This window comes from Sycon ciliatum, chromosome 11, assembly GCF_964019385.1.
Source record: "Sycon ciliatum chromosome 11, ocSycCili1.1, whole genome shotgun sequence".
NCBI classification, from domain to species: Eukaryota; Metazoa; Porifera; class Calcarea; order Leucosolenida; family Sycettidae; genus Sycon; species Sycon ciliatum.
The window spans coordinates 13176891-13203590 of record NC_088653.1 but is presented as its reverse complement, the minus strand read 5'-3'; the positions used below and the strand labels follow the sequence as shown (position 1 = coordinate 13203590).

Here is a 26700-nt window from a genome sequence, read left to right as displayed (position 1 = left end):
CAATTGATATTGCCTGTGCCTTTGACCGCGTCTCTCACGTCGGCCTCCTCAACAAAGCAGAGCGAGTAGGCATCGGCGGACCTCTTTTCCCTTGGCTACGCGACTACCTGAGTAACCGCTGCCTAAAGGTGGTAACTAGGGGACACGGTACATGTAGCTATTGTGAGACACGTCAGCCACAGCTTACCAACACACAAGACACACGGTCTCTCCTGTCACCAGGATACTGGTGCCCAACAGATTTGACGGAGGGCGTATCCCACAGAGAAAGAAAAAAACACTTGGACAAATCTGCATGGGAAAGTAGTACATGAATGACCAGCCCGATGGGGTGCTGGGAGTCAAAGGTATAGCTAGATATTGCCTTCGCATGCACAGTGGTTCAAGGTTTTCACCCAGCACAAATTCACAGCCCAGTGTTGACACGTCTAGGGCAGCACAGTGTCCAACATGTACCTACATGAACATGTCCTCTACAGCCTTTCTGGCCACACCGTTCACCAGTTATGCGATAATTAATATTTAACACTTCTAGCTCAGAATGTCGTACATTCCTCGGATACACCCCAATAGGTTGAGACGTACATAATTATGTACTAGGATATGCCTAGTGTCGCCCAAAGCAGCTTATAATACTCAGTAAACTCAGAGCTACAAATAATCACTGTGGGTTTCACCTATAAGTACTTTGCATCGTGAGAATAGCCGTCAGTTTTCATGTGGATCGTTGAAGGAGCACATTTTGAATAAGCTCAGAAACGGCGGATACTGTCATAGAGATTGAGACTCTCATTAAACAAGACAGCAAAGCCGGTAGTGTATGACCGGTAATCAGTATGGTAGATTTCGAAATGGAATTGGAAACAGAATATCCAAGGGCAGTGAGATGTGACAAGTCGTCGTGCCTGACTATGAATTTAACATTCGATCCCGATTTATCGACGCATACTTATGGCCAAATCAACCTGATTGAATACCAATATATCGATTTCAACATTCAGTTCTCTAGTGGAGCAGAGGAAACCCGTGTTCCTTTCAATACAGAGAATTTCAGGCGCGCACTGGGAGCATTTCCATCCATTTTAGGATACGCCATTCAATATGAAAACTTCGTTGACGTAAAGGTAGCTGTAATGAATTGCCAAGTTCACTGGGTTGCGAGTATCGTGGAGGAGGTATGTGCCTGGCAAAAGCTAGTACTACCGCCTGGAGAGGCCACGTACATATTGCGGGTAAGTGCATCAACATTGGAGAACCTTTCACCAAGTCAATTGTACCAGACATCCTTAACGAATGTTTTCCTGCGGGTAGCTCCAATGTTTTTTTGCCGGCATACGTATTATGAGATGGAAGGGGCACATCAGTGGATTGAGAGTTTGGGTCTACAATATAATTCGAATCTAACAGAGAATACTGGTCGCACGCACGACTTTCAGTTCGCAGTCATCTGTGAACACTTGAGTAAAAATTCCGCAATGCAGATTGACTTCCTATGTTTAAGACGGTTATTGCTTAACGTGTTTGCTATTGCGTTACAATCAGCATCTAGGATGCTTGCAAGTATAAAGTATAATTTCAGTATGATGTTTCACATTTGTACTGAATGCGCACCACTCATAAAATCTGTTGTCGGATACACCCTGAACATCTTGGCGGATTGTCACTCATTCTTGCCAACTAATTTCATCCCACATCACAAATGTTGGGTGTTTTATCTGTCTGTGGACAGAAAAGAGAGTTCGTCATATTCCCTGGAAAACCTAGTCGAAAGGCATTTTCTAAATTTCTATGTTCGTGATTTTCCTACTTGGAAACAGCTCATTCTTAAGGTTCCTTTTCCGCAAATCATGGAATTCATAAATACTTTCCCGAAAAATGAACGCTTTACAACCGGTGGCACACCTCGCTCACGGCTTTTTCCTAAACCATAACGTAAGAACAGATTGTCGAATATTTTTCTGTACGATTGTGACCTTGCAGTTGCATGTCATGTACGAGCCGTATATTTATTTCATTCAATCATCACAAACATTAGGATTGTATTGCATTCGTTTATTTTCTTCTCTTATTGATTTACATTTTCTTTGATATTCCTTTCGATACCGCTTTGTGAGAGAACTGACACATTTGAGTTATACTTTTAACTTAAAGATGTCATTGCAGCGTGTGTACTTGGGACCGTGTGGAAAGTATGGATTATAGGCGAATATGTTTGTGCAGAAGGTGAGGTGTGAATGGTCACCATCCCGTAGCGAGGAAATGGGAGTGGTGGGGGGGGGGGAGGAGGGGGCGGGGAGATGCGAGTGGTGGGGGGGGGAGGAGGGGGCGGGGAGATGCGAGCAGGTGTGCACGATTTTCTTATCTACACCATACATTGGTAACTTTCAACTTGAAGACTCTGGCAAGGTTTGGTCGGGCCTGGTTCAACTTTGCTTTGGAAAAATCATTTTCCATTGCTATCAGGGGCGTCCCTTTATGCTCTGTGCATCATCGCATTAATTAATATTGCATTTGTGAAACAAAATCAGTGAAGGGAGTTGCATTGGCTGGTGCAATGTACAGTGGAATGGGGTGGGTCATGGGTGGTTTTGTAATTATTATTATTATACGCATTCCCGCGTTGAAGTGTAGCTGCAGTATGCTGCGTCCACAGCTTCGCTTATGCAGAATGGCTTGGGTGAGAGGAGAGGGGAGAGAAAGCAACAAGGCAACCAACATCTATGAAATTGGTCACAATAACATGAAAAGAACCAACCTACATATGCATGATTGAACAAGAATGGAGACGACAAAATATAATGGCTATAATTATTGTGCCACCAAACCGGTACACAGGAGATCTGTCGACAATGTAACGAAACATAAAACTCAGTTACTCAATACAGGTTCCACTAAATTACAAGAGAACAACGCTACAACGTTAGAATTGCTGCTAAATTTTGTGTAATAGTTATTATAATGATGTGAACTGAAATAGAAGAACTCACATGGAAACTAATTGTGAAGCAATATTATCCACTACGGTAGCAATATAATAAACGGTCAGAAAGTGCGATAACAGGGCACAAAACTGACATGTCACTGAGACTTTCAACGACATGAGACCTATGTCTAACACAGTGCGCAAATCAACAGGTTTACAGCTTGGAAGTTGCTTAATACCTAGTTTACATGTGATTTCTTCTGATTCTACTTAATTATGTGAGCTCAAATAATTTTATACGTTCAACCTCTGTCCTGTTAATCTGGGAATTCCATTCCACATGTGAAATACAGTTAGCTTATGGCCTGAGACCCCAGATCACGGATGGTCAGCCAGACCTTTCCTAGTGGGCCAGCCAAGAGAAATGGTGTTCACATTCTCCAGCTGAATGTTTCGCTTCAACTCAATGCTGCTTCTCCATAGGTCGTTTTTCATGCGTGTCGTCAGTGATAGATACCCTTGGGCCTTAGCATCTTCTGCAAAATCCACTGTGGCGCGTTCTTGTCCATTCGGAGATTTGGGCGGGATGGCTGTCATCTCCTTCGGTCGATGATGTCAGACAGTGGCTCAGGTTTGCGCCTATCATAACGCTGGGCATTGGCGGTGTTTGCTGGATTGACAACGCCAATAACCTGTCCTTGCCTTTTCCCGTGAAATGTGTTGATGGATGCTACCTGAATCGCCGTGAGCCATCATGCCCCGCAGTTGTACAGCAGAAAAAGTCAGTACCAGTTCGTTAAACAGCCTGATGCGTCCCTGCTCACCTACCCTCCCGCGCTGCAGTCATAGACTGCACACCCGTCCATACCCACTTGACGCAAGGTCTTTCCTCCGCTCCAAATCCTAAAAATCTGAAATCTGGCTCTGGAAGAATTGGTTTTCACTTTTAGCAGGTTCGGCTTCAATTTCTAAATGATACCTAGATGCGCTGTTGAGTCCACGAATAACGAAACTAATAACAAAACCGTTCTCCCTACAGAGTGAGAGTGTATGTACAGTGTAAACGTGTTCAAAACAAATCGGAGTGCTCAAAGTAGCTAATGTGAGACACGTCAGCCACAGCTTTCCAACACACAAGACACATGGTCTCTCCTGTCACCAGGAGACAGTTGCGCAACACAGAGGACAGAGGACTGAGGACTGTATCCCGCAGAGAAAGACATGTACCTTGACATATACCACCCTTTTCAGGTGATCTACAGATATCTCCCATCGTTGGAGGGGATTATGACTCATAATCCCCTCGAACGAGGGGATCTCATATCCACAGGAAATCCTGTGGATCCCCTCGGACGGTGGGTCACACCCAATCCTTCTACTAGCATAACCAAAAGAGCTAGCTCCCTTGGCTGCTGTTTGAATATACAAGAATGGGCCTTCCGGATAAGGTCTAAACAGGGGAAGTGGCTATAGTTGTCAAATGAAAAGCATATTGGTGAAACAAAACTAGGGAAGTGGCAATCTTTCTATCAGCAACAAACAAGAGCATCTTAATTTACAACATACTATATGAACCGGATGTGCTGAACACCGGTAACCATAGAGACAGACCACACTCGCATATACATATAGATATTGATGATACTGGTCATAAATAGACCGGAAAAGGAAAATAATCCTGATAGCCGATAAAGAGTAAAAGAAAATAAACCAATCACAACAAAAATGCTCGTCCAGCACGCGAGTTGTCATAGAACCATCGCGCGAAATGACAAAGACGCATTGTCATGAGCATCGCCGTTCAATGAAAAATTGGTTTCTAGTACAGTATTAGGAAATTTTCTTATTTCACAGACCTGAAAGTCAGACCGTTGCAGCAGTTAACCTATTACTAACTCAATGTCATTGGTTCTACATGTGGCATTCACGCTTTACTGGCCTTGACAAATTTGTTCCAAACGATCACAAACAATCCATCTTATTTCGGGTACTCTTACAACATTAGACTAAGCCATAGGACGGACGTCAGTGTCTGACAATTCTAATTTCTTCATTGTAGTCTTTGATTTGTACCGGGAATAAATCGCCTCCACGCAGCATATTTTGTTGATGTCAGAAGAACAAAGCACCTCAAATTGTTTTCAAATGATTACAATATATACTTGTACTATTTCGTCGTCTTGACTTGATCAAAATCAGCACCGTCTTTTCTCACTTTATTGTCAGCTACCAACAAGCAGCGGAATTCATGAGGCTTCGTCTTGGGAGACAAACCAAAGAAAGTGTGTGACATTCCGCACTCACCTCAGTCAAACGAACAAGTGGATTTACATGTAAACCCGGAGAGGCGACGAGCGAATGACTATGTCAGAACTTACTTCAGTGTTCCGTTCGCACTGCACATGTACTGGTTCATGCTACGCTGCTGATCACCTGAAAAGTGTGGTCTATACAGGATATTGCACAGTGTCCGCGAGGATCCCCTCGGAACCGTGCAATATCCTATACATAACTATTATCTTGGTGGAAAAGTGATACATGAATGACCAGCGATATGGTGTGCTGCAAGTCTCAGGTATACCTAGATATTGCCTTGGCTTGCACAGTTGTTTCAGGTTTGCACTCTGTACGAATTCACAGCGCAGTTTTCACAGGTCTAGGCCTTCACAGCGCAGTTTTCACAGGTCTAGGCCTTCACAGCGCCCAACATGTACCTACATCAAAATGTTCCCTACAGCCTGGTAGCTACACCGTCCACGAAGTTTGCGATAATTTAACACTGCTAGCCCTGAAAGTAAAACATTCGTCATGTACACTCGCACAGTTTTTAAAACTACTTGGCAACACTTCGAAACAATAACAACTGCACACCCGAAGATCTGCAACACACAATAACACTACACATATTTCTAGTGGCATAAATCTACGCATGAACAAAAGTGTACCCATCATTCTTGATGATTGCAAAGCATTTTAAACTCGAAGTTGCAGCACACTAGCCTTTAGCCTTTTTCGTTCGAAGAATCTACACTGCTACTTTAGAATTCAAACATCCGTCGCGTACACGCTCACAGTCTTGCAAACTACTTGCGTATTGATGACGTCTGATGATTTTATTATTTTATTTAAAATGGTTTTTCCACGTTGGCGTCGCCAAGCAAGGTTAGCTAGCCTTCGCATAAGCTGCTTCATGATGACGTGACGAAACAATGATAGCACGTATATTCTTTTTTGTTTGTATTCTTTATTTGAATTCGCAAAATCAAACGAGCACAAATGATCAATGACAAGGCAGCGAATATGTTATTATGTTACAGGGAAGGAGGGTTGGGGAGAAAATAAGGAGAAAAAGAGAGAATGTTAGATATCTCAATGAAGAGCGTATTCGATCTACTTCAGTAAGACAGAACCAAGGTTGAGGGTATTTTACAAAAAGTTGCAAGTTGTCTTGAGGAACAGAAAGTATCAAACTGTACGAAAGTAAACTGCAAGAAATGTGTTGGGGTTGATCTCAAGATTATTGTAGTCACAGGTTGTGTTAGTAGCATTAAAGTTTATGTTTTCACAGATATGTCGTTAACATTTCTATGCTTTTACAGGATAATATTGTCACGGAATATGATGATGATGTCTGTCTATTATATACAATTTGACTCCGAATTGCAACAAACTATGGTTGTGCCTTGTTGACCTGTGAATCAATACTGTTGTAGGGTGAGCAGATTATGGCTTTGCACTTGGGGTCCATTTTTCACCCAGCGAAACTGCTCTTTCCCGAGTCATTGGTTGTTAACAGATAACCGAAGAGCACGTACATGAAAAGGTGTACTTAGACATGCCTAGCTTTTCTCAAAGTAGCTTATAAGTTTTACAAGAGTAAACGCAGAGTTGCAAATTTTCACTCTAGGTTTCACCTATAAGTACTTGGTATCGTGAGAATAGCAGTCAGTTTACATCTGAATCGTTGAAGGAGCACATTTTGAAGAAGCTCGGATACGTTGAATATAGCCAGAGGGATTGAGAATCTCACGAAGCAAGGCAGCAAGCTGCTAGAGTCTAGCCAAGAATCAGTATGGTAAATTTCGAACTGAAACTCGAAAAATAACATGCACGGGCGTTGAGACGTGACATATTTCCTTGCCTGATGGTTAATTTGAAATTCAGTCACGATTTATCGACATATGAGTATGACGAAATCAACCCGGTCGAATTCCGATTTATAGAATTGGACATTCAGGTTTCTTGGGAAGCAGCGGAAACCCGTGTTCCTTTCAATACGGAGAACTTCAGTCGCGGACTGGGAGCATTTCCATCCCTTTCAGGATTTGCCAAGCAAGATGAAAATGACGCTGATGTGAGCGTAACTGTGAGGTATTACCAAGGTCACTGGACTGCGAGTATCGTGGAGGAGGTCTGTGCCTGGCAAAAGCCAGTACTACGGGCTCGAGTGGCCACATGCATACTGGAGGCAACGCGTCAACATTGGAGAAGATCTCACCAAGTGAATTGTACCAGACATCCATCGCCAAGTTGACCAGCGGTTAGCTTCAGAAATGTTTTATATATATATATCGGTATGATCATTGTGGCAGGGCAGACCTGTGGCACGAGCGTTTGCGTCTACTATATAATTCGCCTCTAGCAGAGAATCCTGATAACCCATATCACTTTCGCGTCGGTATCCTCTCTGACCACCTTAGGGAAGATTTAGACATGCAGCTCGACCTCCCATATTTTAGACGAGTAATGCTTAGTGTGTTCGCTATTGTGGTGAAATCATCATTTGCGATGCCTGAAAGATTAAAATTTTATTTCCATCTCCAGTTTCACATTAATATGGACTGCTCATCACTGATCACTTCTGTTGTGGGATACATCCGGAATACGTTGGCTGATTGTTACCCATTCTTGCCAAGTAATTACAGCCCACGTCACAAATGTTGCTATTTCGGTTTTTCTCGGAGTAGAAATAAGGGTTCGTGCTATTCTCTGGAAAATCTAATAGAAAAGCAAAATCTAAATTTCTGTTCCGATGTACGTGCTTTCGGGAATGAGATCAATATTTTAAGATTTCTTTTCCGCGACCCACGGAATACATTAAAACTTTCCAGGAAAATGTTCGTTTCCCAACCGATGACACACCTCGCTCACGGCGTTTCCCTCAACCATGAACGTGAGCACCGATTGATGAATATTTCCCTGCACGATTTCGACCTTGAAGTTACAGGTATATGTACCCACCGCGCATAAAATCATTCAAATACGTCAAACGTGAGGATTTTATTACAATCGTTTCATTATATTTTCTCCGATGTTCCTGTCAATCCCTGTTTGCGTGAGCGTATATATTGAAGTTACACGTTCAAAGGTAAAATTGCAACGTGGGCATTTGGGAACGTATTGAAAGAGTTGATTATATTTCATTCGTTTTTGATCTTATTGCGTAATATTTCCTGCTATGTTCCTGGAAATCCTTCTTTGTGTGAACGGATCCATTTGAGTTATACTTCCAAAGATATCATTGCAACGTATGTACTTGACAACATGAGGAAATTGTGGATTATAAGCGGATATGGTATTGCAGAAGGTAAGGTGTGAACAGCCTTCATCTCGAAGCTGGGAAGGGGAGGGGGAGGAGAGGGGGAGGGGGAGACATGTGAGCAGGTGTGTACGATTTTGTGTCCACACCAGGTGTTGATGACTGTTCAGCTGCAGAACTCCGGCAAGAAATGTTCAGGCCTGGTTCAATTTCCCTTTTGAAGAATAATCTTCTATTGCTATCAGATTCGGTCTAACATTCTCTATCCGGCGCTGACAAGCCTACAGAGCACGAGACAATGCAATTTGGTGGGGATTGAATTGTAACTAACCACTACTATTACTGTTTGTTTGTTTGTCCTTATTTGAATTCGCAAATGCAAAAAAGCACAAATACTCAATGACAAGCTAGCGAATATGTTATAGTTTTACAGGAAGGAGGGTTGGGGAGAAAATAATCAGAAAGAAGGGAGAATGATTGATATCTTCATGAAGAGCGAAGCGTTATCAAAAGCTGTAAAACCAGCGAATTACAGTTCTGTAACCCGCTCAATAAGACACTCCTAAAACTAACTACTATAGAGAGTACATACCCCCATACTCTTGCTACTAACGTGAGGTTTATTTTTCGTTTCCTTTTTTTCGAAAAAGGCCCAACCCTGCCTTGCTAGTTGCGTGGACATACGGTGGTCGCCATGGCAGATAATTATTATAATTATTACAAGAACACAAACGTACGGAAAAGGCTCAACCCTGCCCTTCCAGGTAAGTGGACGTACGGGTCGGTATGGCAAACAATAATGATAAACAGTGAAAATCACAAACAGCACGGGAGCACTTGCTCTTTCCTCTCGGTTGCCTAGTTGCAACGCTGACGCGGAGACCTCTGGTCGGTTGAGTTGCTCATCAGCACGTCGTCCCTACATCCCCTATGTTTTGTCCTTTTCCTCGTTTCTTTTTGTTCTCCACATTCACATTACTGTATGCAGTAACAGTCACAGACTGGACACCCCACCATACCTATTTGACGCAAGGTCTTTTCTCCACTCCAATTCCTAAAAATCGGAAATGTGGCTGTTGAACAATTAGTTTTCGTTACTAGCAGGTTGAGTTGGGTAACTCCGCTCTTCTTCCTCGCTCACCGAAGGAATTTCTCAAGTCTCCTCGCGCAACTGGGGAGCACTCCAATGGAGAGAGAAAGATTTTCATAGAGCGGCTTGCTGTGAGAGGTGGACTAAGATTTGGCGGCACTAACGGCGAATATCAAGACCTTACGGCCACGGAGCTGCGGGACTCTGCGCTGGTCGTCTATCCGTGTGGAGGCAAAGCAAACGCGGGCAACATTCTGCTGAAGCGAGCGCGGAGCTGAAGCTGGATTGGTGACTGACGTACCTGCTTACTCCACAACACCGGCGCATAATGATGTACATGTACAAGACTTCGTGAGTATTCAACTCAAATTCGTGTTCCGTCAGCGTCAGTGTCAGCAAGTACATGTAGTACAATTATTTGTTCTCGGAATAACTCCGGAACAGTCTGTTCATGGTTTTCATTTGTATTGGAGTCGTTCTCTACACTTGCCATAATTTAGCGGCAATTCTAGTGTTGTAGCGTTGTTCTCTTGTAATTTAGTGGAACCTGTATTGAGTAACTGAGTTTTATGTTCCGTTACATTGTCGACAGATCTCCTGTGTACCGGTTTTGTGGCACAATAATTATAGCCATTTGTCGTCTCCATTCTTGTGCAATCATGCATATGTAGGTTGGTTCTCTTCATGTTATTGTGACCTATTTCATAGATGTTTGGTTGCCTTGTTGTTTTCTCTCCCCTCTCCTCTCACCCAAACCATTCTGCATAAGCGAAGCTGTGGACGCAGCATACTGCTGCTACACTTCAACGCGGGAATGCGGATAATAATAATAATAATACTAGCAGGTTCGGCTTCAATTTCTCAATGCTGGTCTGTTGAGTCAACGAAGAAGGAAACGAATAACGAAACGGTTCAGCATGCAGAGTGAGAGTGTGCGTATAGTGTATATTGTGGTGACAACAATCATCAACCTAGATCTACATGTAGCTATTGTGAGACACGTCAGCCACAGCTTACCAACACACAAGACACACGGCCTCCCTTGTCACCAGGAGACTGGTGCCCAACAGATTTGACGGTGTGAACATATCCCAAAGAGAAAGAAATACGCTTTGACTTATCTGGATGGGAAAGTAGTACATGAATGACCAGCCCAATGGGGTGCTGGGAGTCAAAGGTATACCTAGATGTTACATTCGCATGCACAGTGGTTCCAGGTTTCACCCAGCACAAATTCACACACCAGTGTTCACACGTCTAAGGCTGCACAGTGTCCAACATGTACCTACGTGAACATGTCCTCTACCGGCTGCTGGCTACACCATCCACAAGTCGTGTGAAAGTTTAACACTTCTAGCCCAGAACGCGGAACCTGCGAATAGTATTGTTATTATTACGGAGGATTAGCAAGACGAAATTCGCGTTCGCGTTCGCAAACATTTTTCAGTTAGCGAACTGGATTGCGAACTTTCGCATTTTTCGTTCGGAAAAGTAGTCGGAACACGAATCGCGGATTCGTGTCAGGACAGTCATAAATTTACTACGCTATACTGTCTGCACACAATGGACGACGGGTCAACGTCATGCATGTGTGAAGTCTGTTTGCTAATCCTTCTCAAAACGCGAATTCCATCACTGAGTTCGACTTTCCTTGGAGAGCGAACGCGAACGCGAATTTCGTCTTGCTAATCCTCCGTAATAGCCCGAATTTCGAATCTCCCTCGGATCCACGCCCACAGGTTGAGTACGTAAAGTTGTACTTAGACACGCCTAGTTTCGCCCAAAGTAGCTTATAATCCTTACAAGAGTAAACTCAGAGTTGCAAATTATCACCCTAGGTTTCACCTATAAGTATTTGGTATCGTGAGTATAGCAGTCAGTTTTCTTCTGAATCGTTGAAGGAGTGCGCTTTGAATAAGCTCAGATACGGCGAGTATTGTCAAAGGGATTGAGACTTTCATAAATCTAGACAGCAAAGCCACTAGTGTTTGACCAAGAATCAGTATGGTAGATTTCGAACTGGAACTCGAAACAGGAAATCCATGCGCGGTCAGACGTGACAAATCGCTGTGCCTGACTGTGAATTTAACATTCAGTCCCGATTTATCGACGCATGTTTATGGTCAATTCGACCTGATTGAATATCGATATATAGTTTTCAACATTCAGTTCTCTAGTGAAACAGGGGAAACGCGTGTTCCTTTCAATACAGAGAACTTCAGGCACGCACTGGGAGAAATTTCATCCCTTTCAAGATACCCAATTCAATATGAAAACCACGTCGATGTAAAGCTAGCTGCGATGAATTGCCAAGCACACTGGGTAGCGAGTATCGTGGAGGAGCTATGTGCCTGGCAAAAGCTAGTACTACGGGCAAGAGACAACGGATACATACTGCGGGTAAGTGCATCAACATTGGAGAACCTTTCACCAAGTCAATTGTACCAGACATCCATAACGAATGGTTTACTGCGGGTGGCTCCAAAGATCTTTTGCCGGTATACTTATCATGAGTTTGGAATGGCACATCCGTGGAACGAGATTTTGCATCTACAATATAATTCGAATCTAACAGAGAATACTGAAAGCACGCAAGCCTTTCGCTTCGACCTCATCTGTGAACACTGGAGTAAATATTCCGAAACGCAGATGGACTTAGCATGTTTTAGACGGTTAGTGCTTAGTATGTTTGCTATTGTGTTCAAATCAGCATCTGGGAGGCTTACAAGATTAAAATTTAATTTCCGTATCAGGTTTCACATTTGTACTGAATGCGCACCACTCATAACTTCTGTTGTCGGATACACCCTGAATATCTTGGCGGATTATCACTCATTCTTGAAAAATAATTACAGCCTACGTAACAAATGTTGGTGGTTTTGTCTGTCTGTGGACAGAGTAGAGAGTTCGTCACATTTCCTGAAAAACCTAGTCGAAAGGCCTTTTCTAAATTTCTTTGTTCGTTATTCTGCTATTTCGGAAGAGCTCATTCTTGAGATTCCTTTTCCGCAAACCATGGAATTCATCAATCCATTGCTGAAAAATGTACGTTGTTCAACTGGTGGCACACCTCGCTCACGGCTGTTTCCAAAACCATGAACGTGAGAACAGATTGATGAATATATCCCTGTACGATTGTGAACTAGCAGTTGCATGACATGTACGAGCCGTATATTTATTTCATTCAAATTCCACAAACGTAAGGATTGTATTGCATTCGTTTGTTTTCTTCTCTTATTGCGTTATATTTCCTTTGATATTCCTGTCCATCCCCCTTTGTGAGAGAACTGATACATTTGAGTTATACTTTTAACTTAAAGATGTCATTGCAACGTGTGTACTTGAAAACGTGTGGAAAATATGGATTATAGGCGATTATGTTAGTGCAGAAGGTGAAGTATGAATGGTCATCATCTCGTAGCGGGGAAAGAGGAGTTCGAAGGGGGGGGGGGAGAGGAGGAGGGGGGATATGTGAGAGGTGTACACGATTTCCTTATCAACACCAGATAATGGTGACTTTCAGCTTTAAGACTCTGGCAAGGTTTGTTCTGGCCTGGTGCAACTTCGCTATGGAAAATCTTTTTCATTTTCTATCAGGTTCGGCCTCATATTCTCTTTCCTGCATTGCCGAGCCAACAAAGGACGAGACCATTCTGCCAGCAGATTGATTTGGGATTGTTTGGTAACTAACCAATGGCCGTAGATAGCAAATTTGATGGGTCATGTAAAATTCCTAATTAGGACCGCTACAAGCTAGTTGTAACTTGTAACTATAGTTTCCGTTTCTCCCTACGCTACGTACTGGCTACATATCTCCGTGTTGAGCAATTTTATATTTCGTAGAGGGATCAGCTTTTCTAGCGTTTGGTTGTGTTGTATTGTGGTCTATACATGTCCAAAAGGGAAATCTAGTAGATCAGACCCACCCCGAAGTGGTCAAAGACCTAAAGTCCCATTCACTGTGTCCATGTATCCCTAGTACAAGGCCACGGATTCCGGGTCCATTTCCCTGCTTGCGATTCCAAAATAGGCAGTAATGTCGGCATAGTATGGACTTGGTATCACAGTTGCGCTCCACATGCAAAGGTCGTCGTCTTATCCAGAGTCAGTTGGACTGAAACAAACCCCCTCGTCGTAGTTGTAGAGGTTGCCATTGAGAAGTTGTCCCCTCATCCGAATTCTGTTCTGGTTTGAATCTGGCTTTGGATAAACAGTTATCATTGTTATCAGGTTTGGTCTCCATTTCTCAGTGCTGTCGTGGTGATTCCACGAATAACGAAAAACTTCTATCCGCAGAGAGATAGTGTGTGGGTATAGATTGTGAACGTGTATGGAAAGCGTGACATCAAATCGGAGTGCTCAACGTAGCTGTTGTGTGAGACACGTAGCCCGCAGCTTTCCCACACACAAGGCACAAGGTCTCTCCTATCACCACGTGACTGGTGCACTACAGATTTGACAGTGGGACATATCCCGCAGTGAAAGTATTACCCCTGACCCAACTTTGTGGGAAAATGGTACATGAATGCAACTCACAGACACGACTAGTTGTGTACAGTCGTATGCACAGCTATTCCCCTGTTTGTGCGCTGCCCCAAATTCACAGGCCAGTTCTCACAAGTCTAGGGCTGCACAGCGCCTTACATATACCCAGATGTACTTGTCCCCTACAGCTTGCCTGCTACACTACATTTGCGATAATTTTAACCCTGCTAGTTCTGAAACTCATGCATCCATAGCATACGCGCACACAGGTTTACACACTGCTAGTTGTAATACTTGGAAGAACCAGCAACAACAACCCCAAACCCAACGATCTGCAAAACACTGCAAGAACAACCAATATTTTTCTAATTGCATAAGTGTGTGGGAAGGCCTCTTTTACGGGCAAAGCGAAGCACAATCATCACCAGTACAGTGAATAGTTCAACCCAACACGAATGAAAAATGAGAAATAGAATACAAATTTGCAATTCAATTCAATTAAAAAAGAACTGTTAGTGATGGAGCTCCGCTACCTGATCAACATGCAGAGACCATTGCATAAGTGTAAGCATGATCAACAGCGTATTCATGATTTCTGATGATTGCATATCATTTTGAACTGCAAGTTACAACAAACTAGCTTTGTGCCTTGTGCCTTGCTGTTCTGCAAACCTACACTTGCGTAGTGGAAACCGATTGTGGAACCATTTTCGCACATGGGGACGATTTTACACCTAAGGAATCTGTACTTGCCAGAGACGATGGTTGAGAACAGTTGAACGCAGAGTTGTAGACTATCGCCTTACGTTTCACCTGAAAGTACTTGGTGTCTCAAGGATAGCAGTCAGTGTACATCAGGATCGCGGAAGGACCAGCTCAGGTACTGTCGATTTTGTCCTAGAGTCTGAGACTCTGACAAAGCAAAAGTAATATTGTTTTTAGCTGATAGTGTCTGATCAAGAATAAGAAAGGCAATTGTCGAACTGGTACTAAGGGCTGAATTGCCACGTGAATACACGAACCTGCTTTGTCCGAGTGTGAATTTGAACTTTAATCACGATCTATCGACGTATGATTATAGCGAGAACGACGCAAGAGAATCGGGATGTTCTATATTTCTAAACATTCAGTTTTCTAGTGGAGCCGCGGCAACACGTGTTTCTTTCAATGCAGATAACTTCAGATACGCACTTCGAACATATCCATTCCACTCAGCATATGCCATTCGATGTAAAAGTCACTTGAATGTGAAGGTAACTGCGAGAGGTTACCCTAGTTACTGGATTGCGAGTATCGCAGAAGAGCTGTGTGCCTGGCGGAAACTTTTACTGGAGGCTAGAGTCAACACATACACACTGTCTGTAAGTGCATCAACTATGGAGAACCTCACACCCAGTCAACTGTACCAGACATCGATTTCTTATGTTCTCCTGCGACCATCCCCGGAGATTTTTAAAAGTCGTGCTCATACTCAGCTTCATGGGGATTACCCGTGGAAGGATTACTTAGATTTAACCTATATTACACCAGAGTTAGGTGATAAACGCACGACTTTAGCTTGGAAATACATTGTGAACACAGCAGTAAACATTCCAAAATGCAGATCGAGTGGTAATCAATCATAACCTCCGTTGCTCGATATATGTTGAACATTTTGACCGATTGTCACTTTTTCTTGCCAATTGATTACAGCCCACATCACAAAATTTTAATGTTGCAAATTCTATTTGTTTTGGAAGGGCAATGTGAGATTTTCGCCGGAAGATCCTTATCAAAGCGAAAGGCGTATTGAAAACTTCTATTTTCGTGGTTACAGCAAAGAGTTCTTACTTTGGATTCCCTTTCCGCTAATCACGAAATCGATTGACCCTGTTCCGAACTATTTTCATTCTAGAACTGGTGGCACTCCCTGCTCAGGGCTTGCCACTAAACCGTGAACGTTAGAACAGATTGATTAGCGACCAAACTAACACGAGCCCTACATAATAGTTTCGTTCGATTACCTTCAACTTGAGGATATTATATTTAATTGCTTTTCTTTCTTCTCTTATTGCGTTACATTTTCTTTCATATTCCTGTCAGTTCCTGTTTGTTTAAGAGCGAATAAATTCGAGTTACACGTTTTTAGATGTCATTGCAACGTGTGCACTTGGACCATGTGGAAAGTAAGTAGGGTAGTCAAGAAGGTCACGTGTGAATGGTCACCATCTCGTAGCGGGGGAAAGGGGCGGGGGGGGGAGGAGAAGCGGAAGAGAGGGAAGGGGAGGACGGGGAGAGGTTTGAGCAGTTGTGAACATTTTCCTAATTCACACAAGATATTGGTGAATTTTCAGCTTGAAAACTCTGGTAAGGTTTGTTCGGGGCCTGTTCAACTTCGCTTTGCAGAACCCAGTTCCATTACTACCAGGTTCGGCCCTATATTCACTGTTCCGCATTAACGAGCCAACAAAGAACGAGACCATCCTGTCAGCGGATTGATTTGGGATTGATTTGTAACTAACCAATACCCGTAGAAAGCAAATTTGGTCCATCATCTACAGTAGGCAGGCATAGTGGGATGATCTAATACCATGATCGAGAAGCAGAGGGTACCACGTTAAAATCCTGCTTGGAAGAGGAAGGATTTTTCCAAGGTGCTGCGACCCACAGTTAATTGGGAACTCGTGGCCGGGCACGAGGAGAACATGGATGCAGTGATTGGGATTTTCGGTCTTTGACCACTTGCTGGTGAGCTGATCTACTCACATCCCATCGCTTTAGGAGCTGCATCTGCACCTTGATCCTTGAAGGGTGGTGGCGTAGCTACGGATGCAGAAAACTCGGTTAACAAAACATCTACACGTCTTAACCCTAGAACAGCCAACGGTGTCATTTGACACCGCCCGAGTCAAACTTTTGGAATTACCGAAATGTGGCTAATCAGAATACGCTCAAATCTTGTGACTTTTCCTAGTTTTTCTTGCTCTTTCGTCTGCCATAAACCTTAGATTTGTAATTGATGAGGTACCCTGTTACTCTAAGTGCCATTCACACAGCTGTAACATTGTTGCTATTACTCTAAGTGAAATTCATACCGCTGTAGCATTGTTGCTATTACTCTAAGTGCCATGCACACGACTGTAGTATTGTTGCTATTACTCTAAGTGCTATTCACACGGCTGTAACATAGTTGTTATTACTCTAAGTGCCATTTACACGGCTGTAGCATTGTTGCTATAACTCTAAGTGCCATCCACACGGCTGTAGCATTGTTGCTATTACTCTAAGTGCCATTCACACGGCTGTAGCATCGTTGCTATTACTCTAAGTGCCATTCACACGGCTGTAGCATTGTTGCTATTACTCTAAGTGCCATTCACACGGCTGTAGCATTGTTGGTTATAGCTAAGACTGATAATGTAACACAGAGCACCACACATCATCATTGTAACTAAGAGGTTCAAGACCATACTCCATAGGCAATCATCAGACAACTATCAATACTCCATAGGCAATCATCAGACAACTATCAATACTTCATAGGCAATCATCAGACAACTATCAATACTTCATAGGCCATCTTCAGAAAACTATCAATACTCCATCCCTTTCTATTAAACAAGGGTATGCAGCAGCATTTAAAACGTTTTGAAACAATTCTAAAATATAGATATTAGCACAAAGCACCACAAAACACGATAGAAAGAAAACAGCACTTCAGACATTGTGCACATTCTTCATTGTATCCAAAAGTGACATAAAAATGCTCTATGATGTATTGCGACACTTAGCAGCGAGACATTTTGCAGAAATACAATAGATATTCAGAGAAAGGAATAAGAGCACCCAGCCAACACAATCAATAGAATCATCCTCTGCACAGCAAGAATATGTAACAATGAAAGTGATCGAAATACAATGTAGATATACAACTCAGTGCAGGAGTTCATAAGCAAATGCATGCATACACATGCATACACAAACATGCACACACACATACACACACACACACACACAAACACACACACACACACACACACACACACACACTGACAAACACACACACACACACACAATTGCACACACATACACATACCCACTTATGCAAGCACACATTCAAGCATGCAAGTATGATAAACAGTAATTGGCAATGGTCATCAGTTCACCATCTTAACCAGGCATGTTAGAACTGGTCCAGTCGGTCATGACTTGCCTGGATCTTCTGTTGGCCTGCCCAATACATGGTAGCTACTGGCAAGGTTATGCATACTCGATGTGTCACACAACCAAAACTGAAATACTATAGTAAAGCCTGAGCAAACAAAACTGCTAATACTGGTCCTGTTCATGTTTCACAGCAGTGAGAAATATTAGTGTGGAACAAGAAACAAGATGCTCCAGGACAAAAGTTAGAACATTGTGATACGGTGCTTAGACCGGTCACTAACATACACAGTACCACTGGGTGATACTGTAATGCCGTACGGAAAAGAAAGACAACTCCTTGAACCGAAGGTAGCCACGTGAGAGAATGTGTCAAAAGTGAACACCTGACAGAGTATCACAATGGAAACACACACATACCAGCATACACACACACACACACACACACACACACACACACACCAGCATACACACTCACAAAACACACACACACACACACCGTTATACACCCATTCACACATTTACACATACATGTACACACATACACACAATTGTACACACGACCACACATACACACACGCCCACACAAACACCCACCACATACATACAAAGTCATATATTTCAGAAGTACACATACATTACGATAGAATAGAATATGCCCTTCCAGAGATGATAGTAGGTCCCGAAGGGACCAACAGTATTCAAGTCACGAGCAGAATCGGGTGTGGTACACAGGAACGCAAACGCGCCCCCTCCCCCCCCCCCCTCAACACGCACACACACACATACACACATACACACATAAAAACACGCACCATGCACACACATGCACTCATACACACTCACACACATACCGTATATTCCAGAGTATGTCCCACTCGAGTATAAACAGCAACCCAAATTGTTTTCCACAAAATACAAACATCAACCCTAGTAATTTATTGCCGATCATCGGAGTATAAGCTGCAACCCACATTTTTGAGTGTATTTTGAGCGTTGGAAGTGCGGCTTATACATGTAATCAGGAAAATACGGTATACACACAATGAGAGAGATTTTATCAGTAAACTTTCTTGCAATTTTTACGTTCAATCTTGATGATGCCCAGGGCCGATTTTTTTATTTTCTTTATTGCAGTTCAGAGACCGTACGTGTGTGTGCGTGTGTGCGTGTGTGTGTGTGTGTGTGTGTGTGTGTGTGTGTATGTTCTCTGCTCTGGTGGAGGGCGGTTGTACCTTTTCGGGCTCTTGTTTCTGGCCTCCGTCCGTGCTTGTTCTCGCCATTGTGGATGGCCTGGGGTGTCCCCAGCCGTCCAGGCCAACAGTGCCTGGCACCGACAGGAGACTAAGTCGGATAGTTACGATGCCGACACTCTCCTCGTCGCCCCCACCTCAGAGTCCATCGCGAGGCCTTGCAAGCCCGTGAGTGGAGCAAACTACCGCACGAAGACGACAACTTGGAACGACTCTGAGCATTGGCTCATGGAATGTTTGCTCTGTTGCGGAGAGTGATGGACCAGTTCGAACGGCCGCCCTGAGAGGAATCGTTTCCGACGATAAGAAAATCTCTCAAATTGTTGAACATCTTGACAATGTGTGTATGTTCTCTGCTCTGGTGGAGGACGGTTGTACTTTTCAGGCTCTTGTTTCTGGCCTCCGTCCGTGCTTGTTCCCGCCGTTGTGGACGGCCTGGGGTGTCCCCAGCCGTCCAGGCCAACAGTGCCTGAGGTGGGGTATTCACCGACAGGAGACTTGGTCGGATGGTTACGATGCCGACACTCTCTTCGTCGCCCCCACCTCGGAGTCCTTCGCGAGGCTTTGCAAGCCCGCGAGTGGAGCAAACTATCGCACGAAGACGACGACTTGGAACGACTCTGAGCGTTGGCTCATGGAATGTTCGCTCTGTTGTGGAGAGTGATGGACCAGCAGGCGCTTGCACCGGGTCAAAAAAGGTGGTTTCCCAAAATGTCGACCGCCATTTTGCAATAAGATTCAGCAGTATCACACATATTACACACATTACACACTGAAATGATGGCTGCCAGTCCCACCGAGCCATCAAAACAAATGTGGTACAAAGGCATTTGCCTCACACAGGATAAATGAATAGGCTAGCCGACGTTATACAAGTAGTTCGAAGTAGTGAAGGACGATTCAGACATTAGACATGGTTAGCATTTTTACCGTTCACGCTATTTTCGACGGTCGGCCTGTACCGTTAGATACAACGGTGCTCGTACCCAACACCCAAAATACCGTCAGTTTGGTACCGTTTCGAGGATAGAACGCTCTGTTTAGCGGGAGAACGAAACGGTAAGATTCCAACTAGGGTTACGTCCCAAGTCGATCGTTGCGCCAGAAGGGAGGACTCAGAAGCCGAAGTGCTAACCGTGTCTCGAAAACACCAAAAAAAGAAAGCAGGTCAAACCATGTCACTGTTTCAGTCTGCAGTGACACTATTATAGCCCTGGGAAGACACTCGCAACCGGAAATTGAGACAATTCGCTAATACCCATGGTATTTTTGTACATGTAGTATTCATCGTAGAGCGCTCCTTTCTTTTGTAGCTAACCACTAAAGACCTGTGCCTGACGTCAAACATGTCTATGCATGTCTGGACTGTCGTCCAATAGAGGGAAATATTTATGACAACAATAATGATTGCCACCCAAGTGCGGAAGTGAACATTTGCAATGGGACATAGAATACCTGTCGAGTGCCGTAACTCCACTATTTGACCTTGGATCGACTTCGGATGTGTCGGAGCCGACAGCTGAGGACTTTCTAATGCGAATAGACCTTTTGATTACTCAATTCTGTTCAGGGAAAGCCAAGTTACGAAATATTTGAGTGTTTGCAGAATGCACTTCATAGCGGATGCAAAAAAGGTGGTTTCCGGGCTCCAAGAAAACCACTCGGTGCACGCGCCTGACCAGTTCTAGCGGCAGCCGTGAGAGAAATCGTTTCCGATTATACGCCAGATCTATAGCTGCTGGAGATGGCTCTCTCGAACACGGTCCCGCTCGTCGTTCTATATTGTCGGCCCCATAAGGGGACACGTGACCGTAATGGCAGTGTTCACCAGGACCAGGACCAGGTATGTGTGTGTGTGTGTGTGTGTTTGAGCAATCTTTTATTTTCTTGCACGCCTAAAAATACAAACTTTATATACCAAAGTATAAGGTTTGGCCTCTTTTGTCTGTGCTGCACTGGCGGGTTCACTAGGCTGTGTCGACATGAGGCGTTTCAGCCAGGGTCAAGTAAGTTTCAACCCACCATGACCACAGATTGACTGGAGCGTTAACATGCAGCATTGCGCTTGATCCATGTTGAAATTTCAAACGGGGTGGATTTCAACCCTCCCCTCGGGGACGATTGAAATCGAGAAATCTCACTACCGTACTTCTGTGCCACGTTTGAACAGCACTGCACAGCAATATTTTGCGCGATTGCTTTCACGCTACTATATAGGACTCTAGAAGTGGACTTTTGACGGCATATCAGTACTTGACGCGAGTCAACTGTCTTCATGTGAACACCCACATATATTTTTCTCTTGTACAGACTTTCAACCCGGGTTGAAAATTCTCATGTAAAACAAGCCTACGGGCAAAACAATTCTGCCCGCAGATTGTGTACCGGATTTTCTGGGTGTGTTCCGTACTTTGAAATGCACACAAAAACTGCAAAATTACCCCTGCGGCTAAGACTGGGAATGCTAGGAATGACTACCAGTGCTACAGCACTCTCTAAATGTACTGCATGCATGGTGTTGTTCAGCTACTCTTCATGTACTGCCGCCCATCATTGTACTGGTGCAAAGCCCATCATTGTACATGTTGCCAGTTCTGAGTGAATGGCATGTTCTCCCTTCGTCATGACTGCGCACAGATAGAGTTACCCACGGCCAAGTCAATAATTCCCATTCTTTACCCATTGTGCAAACTAAAGCTGGATACAGATCTATTTCATTCCTTTCAAAATGCACTTATCAAATCACTTCGCACAAATCATATCCCCAATTCATTTCGCCAGGAACTTGACAAATTCATTCATCTTGGGCACGCTTTAAGCAGACCTTAGTGTCTGTTGGGAATGCCCAAGTAAAATAATAAAATGCAACAGAAATACAATACAAATGGCAAGGTAGACAACATTTGTAGACCTTGGGTCATGGGTCTCAACCTTTTAACCATTGTCTGTATTATGCTGATAACCATCTTAAAATTAGGTTGCCACTGCATTCAAAATCTCATGTTGGGTGGCTTATACAGCGGATGGCAATACAAATACAGATGGCGGACCCGGAAAGGCGGTTTGCGCCTGCTTTTGTAGTAGGTGAGCAATTTCGTTTGCTGTTTGCATGCGTTATGCAGAGCTCACTGACGTGTCAGTTTGAGCACTCTGGTAACGTGCTTTTGGGCCTTATTTAAATCTGGCTTGGGAAAATATTCTTTCATTGCTTCATGTATCTGGTTCGGCCATATTTTCCCTTTGCTACGCTGACAAGTCCACAAAGGACCACAGAGTATGCTGTCCACAGATTGAGGTTATCCGAGTACGTATTTTTCCGGTTGTAAGTCAACCGTTCACGACTAAAAATAGAAGGAGAAAGGGTGGGGTCGACTTACAACCAGGATTCGACTTATAACCAGGAACTATCAGTATATTGCATTCCCAACTCATCACAACCACGCGCTCAGGGGGGGGGGGGGAGGGGGGGGGGACACTCTCAGGCGAGAGAAGAAAAAAACCCGGCAACAGCCACATGACTACAGTAGTGTGGACAGTGCTAACATAATGCTAAAGTCTAGGGTGGTGATACGTACAATTTGTGGGTGCTAAGGGTTCACATGGATAGCTATCACTCCAATGAAAAAGCCAGGCAACCAGCAGTGATTGGGATCTCCTGTGAACTCCCCTGCTGTATTCCACAGGTTGTACATAATTATCACCGCCCTAGTCTCTCACACGGAGGACTAGCACCCCTATTGTGATCATGTGGCATGTGTCATTTTTCGCTTGGGAGTTGTTGTTTTTTTGTTTTGTTTTCCCCGCTGTATTCCGCTCGCACCTAGCCAGCTTATTGTTTTAAAGTCTGCCTTGCTTCCGTGTCTGCTTCATCCTGAAGATGGTCAGAGTGACCGAAACGTTGAGAAGAAAGAAGAATTGTTTAGCTGTGTGAAGAAGCAGTGCATATGAGTGTTGGCCAGTGTTGCCACAATACAAGTTGCTATAATGAAGCTGCGTGAAGCGTCGTTCCGAATTTGAAATGAAGTGTTTCTGTAAATGAGCGTATCTGGTGGTGGTCTGGATTGCAGAGGAGAGCTATACATTTAAGAGGTAGTCTTCAAAAACAATAATCTTCAGCCTACTCAAGCTCAACTAATGAGGGGAAACTCCTCCAAGCCCTGTGTATTGAGCAGGGACTGTTGTTTGTTTGTGCAGATTTGCCGAGGCTAAGGTTCTATGCACTTGTCCTGTGTTCTAGATGGCAATTGTGAATTAGTCAAGTGTTAACAAGTCGTCGGGAACGCGAGTTTGGTCTAATGTAGGAGAAAACAACTTTCTTATTACATCATAGGCAAACAATGGCGGATCGAGAGATCTCTTCAGTGTTTCCAGTTTAGGCAAAATGCTGAAAATGGGTATTGACAGCTGCATATGTCTATGAGTAGTGTAGGCTCTAGAGTGTTATGTGCGGCTTCTGATATTTTTGTATTTTATTTTATATGTTGGGTTAGCTTTTGGGCTAACCCTAGTTAGTGATAAGACCGATGCGCTGCTCTCTATCTCATGCTAGCTGCAACTGAGCTGGCTTCACACGTGCACTCAACTGCTGCGCATGCGCGCCCAAATCGCCTTGGGTACCTCTTGCTGTGCTGACTTCGGCTTGCGCTTTCCTTTGCAGTGTCACTGAGCAGCAACCGGAATTTGTTTGTTCAATGGAGTTCGTACGTTGTCTAATGGCCAACCGATCTGCCGCAACTTCAACGCTGGGCGTTGCAGTCTCAGCACGTGCAAGTACGCCCATGGCTGCAACCGCTGCGGGTCCAAGGACCACAACGGATCTAAATGCGGTAGGCGCCAGTAACTCTGCTGCTTTAGCTGCAGCTGCCGCGATTGTACATATTTATCCCTGCACTTCACGTTCTACTGATTTCACAAGCGCATGTCCTGCTGTCCACACACCCCTCTCTGTTTCTCGCTTCGAATCACTGCTCCGTAACGACCCTGATCACTGCTCTGTAACGACCCTGACAGTTCATTGGCTTCGTATGTTATTAACGGCCTCCGCTGCGGCTTTGACATTGGCTTTACGGGCAACCGCATAACTAACCAGCAATCGTCCAACCTCTCATCAGCATTCCAGCACTCTGCATCTGTGTCTGCACAGCCCACCGCTTCCTGCAACGCCGGCTAAACGGCTGGCCCTTTTGACTCGCCCCCATTCCCATTTATGTACTGCTCTAGAATTGGCTCCGTTCCAAAAAAGAATGGCAAGCTACGCTTGATACACCACCTGTCCAGCCCTGCCGGCTCCAGCGTTAACGACGGGATCCTGCCGAGCCTTTCTCTTTGCAGTACATCAGCATTGATGAAGCCATTAACATCATTATGTCCTCGCCGTCTCCTGTCTATCTCTCTTAACTCGATATGAAGAGCGCTTTTCGTCAAATACCTGTCCGCCACGAGGATTGGCATCTCCTCGGCATCCTGTGGCAGGGGAAGTACTACTACGACCGTGTCTTGCCATTTGGGCTCCGCTCTACCCCGACGGTATTTGATGCCGTGGCAACCACCATCGAATGGATAATGCACCACGAATTCTCCATCCCAGGAGTGCTTAGCCACCCAGGAGTGCTTAGCCACCCAGGAGTGCTTAGCCACCCAGGAATGCTTAGCCACCCAGGAGTGCTTAGCCACCCAGGAGTGCTTAGCCACCCAGGAGTGCTTAGCCACCCAGGAGTGCTTAGCCACCCAGGAGTGCTTAGCCACCCAGGAATGCTTAGCCACCCAAGAGTGCTTAGCCACCCAGGAGTGCTTAGCCACCCAGGAGTGCTTAGCCAACCAGGAGTGCTTAGCCACCCAGGAGTGCTTAGCCACCCAGGAGTGCTTACCGACCCAGGAGTGCTTAGCCACCCAGGAGTACTTAGCCACCCAGGAGTGCTTAGCCACCCAGGAGTGCTTAGCCACCCAGGAGTGCTTAGCCACCCAGGAGTGCTTAGCCACCCAGGAGTGCTTTATTTTTTATTTTTTTACTAAAAAACACAGCTCTACTAATAATCAGGGGAAGAGGACAACTGAAATGACGCTGGACAACAAGACAAAGGGGAGTAGAGGCGATGTGCCGACGTGGTTGGCGAGGCTCATCCGACCGGAGGTCTCGGAATCATAGCCTACGACCAGGCATCGTTAGGAATGCAGCTAGGGAGGGAGGGAGATCAAGTGAGAAAGAGAGAGAGAGAGAGAGAGAGAGAGAGAGGGGGGGGGAGAGGGAGGGAGAGAGAGCTTAGCCACCCAAGAGCTCTTAAAACCACCCTAGAGTGCACAACTTTATAGACACCGTCACACGGTCCTTGATTGCATAGTTCACATCACCTTGTCCACAGCTACTGCAGTTATGTGGTGTATTCGTGCAGATGCAACAGGGGTCATTGTGCACACAGTCCAGGGTTTGCTGATTTGTTGAAGATGTTCTCCCCCTTCCACCAGAGATTGCTTTCATTTCGCTGCTTTTTTTGTTCACTATTACCCCCTGGATATGTATGAAGGGCGATGAGAAAGTGTTCGACCTGGCCCAAAAGAGACACTGGTTTCTTGTTTCTAATTGTCACAATATCCACACTGCAAGTGAATGTATTTCACTCAGCAATGGCTCCAGTGTCATCAATCCACCTCGGTAGAAGGTTTTCATCTAGCCAGTCTAGCACATGGTGAGACTTCTCAATCCAAAATGGCCAAAGGCATTGCAATTACAGCTTCACACTCTTGAAACCGGGTTTAATGTATATTGGCACCAGAAGTAGTGCTAGAAGCAAAAGGGTAAGACAAATTAATCACTAATCAGCTTACTTGAACACGGTGGTTGTCTCTATCAGTGACCAGGAAGTGTCCATGCCTATCCTCGGCAATGAACTGCGGGTACTTGAACTGACCATCTGACTCTCCCTGGGATCCGAACAAGGTAATGAAGTTTCCATCAGTAGTGAAAACCTGCATGAAAACGAAATGTATTTAAAACTCTACACTGTGATGACTATGTCCTTCAAGAGTTCAATACTGTGTACAGGTCCTCCCTCGTTACTACATAATCTATGGGACATAGAAAAAGTCGTATATGACCTTGGGGCACTAAAAGCATGTCGTTATTCGCGAATTGTCGTTATTCAGATAGTCGTTGTATCCGAAGTTAAATGTACACAGTTAGATGGGACTTTGCTCTGGGCATAGAAATTCTGTCGTTATTCGCGAATTGTCGTTATATCCGCAGTCGTTATTAGCGAAGTTGACTGTACTC

The 26700-nt window shown here is 44.4% G+C and overlaps 1 protein-coding gene across 3 annotated transcripts in view; it reads right to left on the bottom strand.

The window, feature by feature from the left end:
* Positions 1-17485: 17485 nt before the first annotated feature.
* The window catches only part of LOC135827363 (E3 ubiquitin-protein ligase TRIM71-like), a 59445-nt gene continuing 50230 nt past the window's right edge, over positions 17486-26700 (bottom strand). For all 3 annotated transcript variants that reach the window (XM_065339871.1, XM_065339873.1, XM_065339872.1), the window contains 2 exons: positions 26256-26396; positions 17486-18566 (listed from right to left, as the gene is read on the bottom strand). In XM_065339871.1, the coding sequence (XP_065195943.1) occupies positions 18426-18566; positions 26256-26396 (282 nt within the window). In that variant the 3' untranslated portion in view covers positions 17486-18425. The remainder of the gene's footprint in view (positions 18567-26255; positions 26397-26700) is intronic.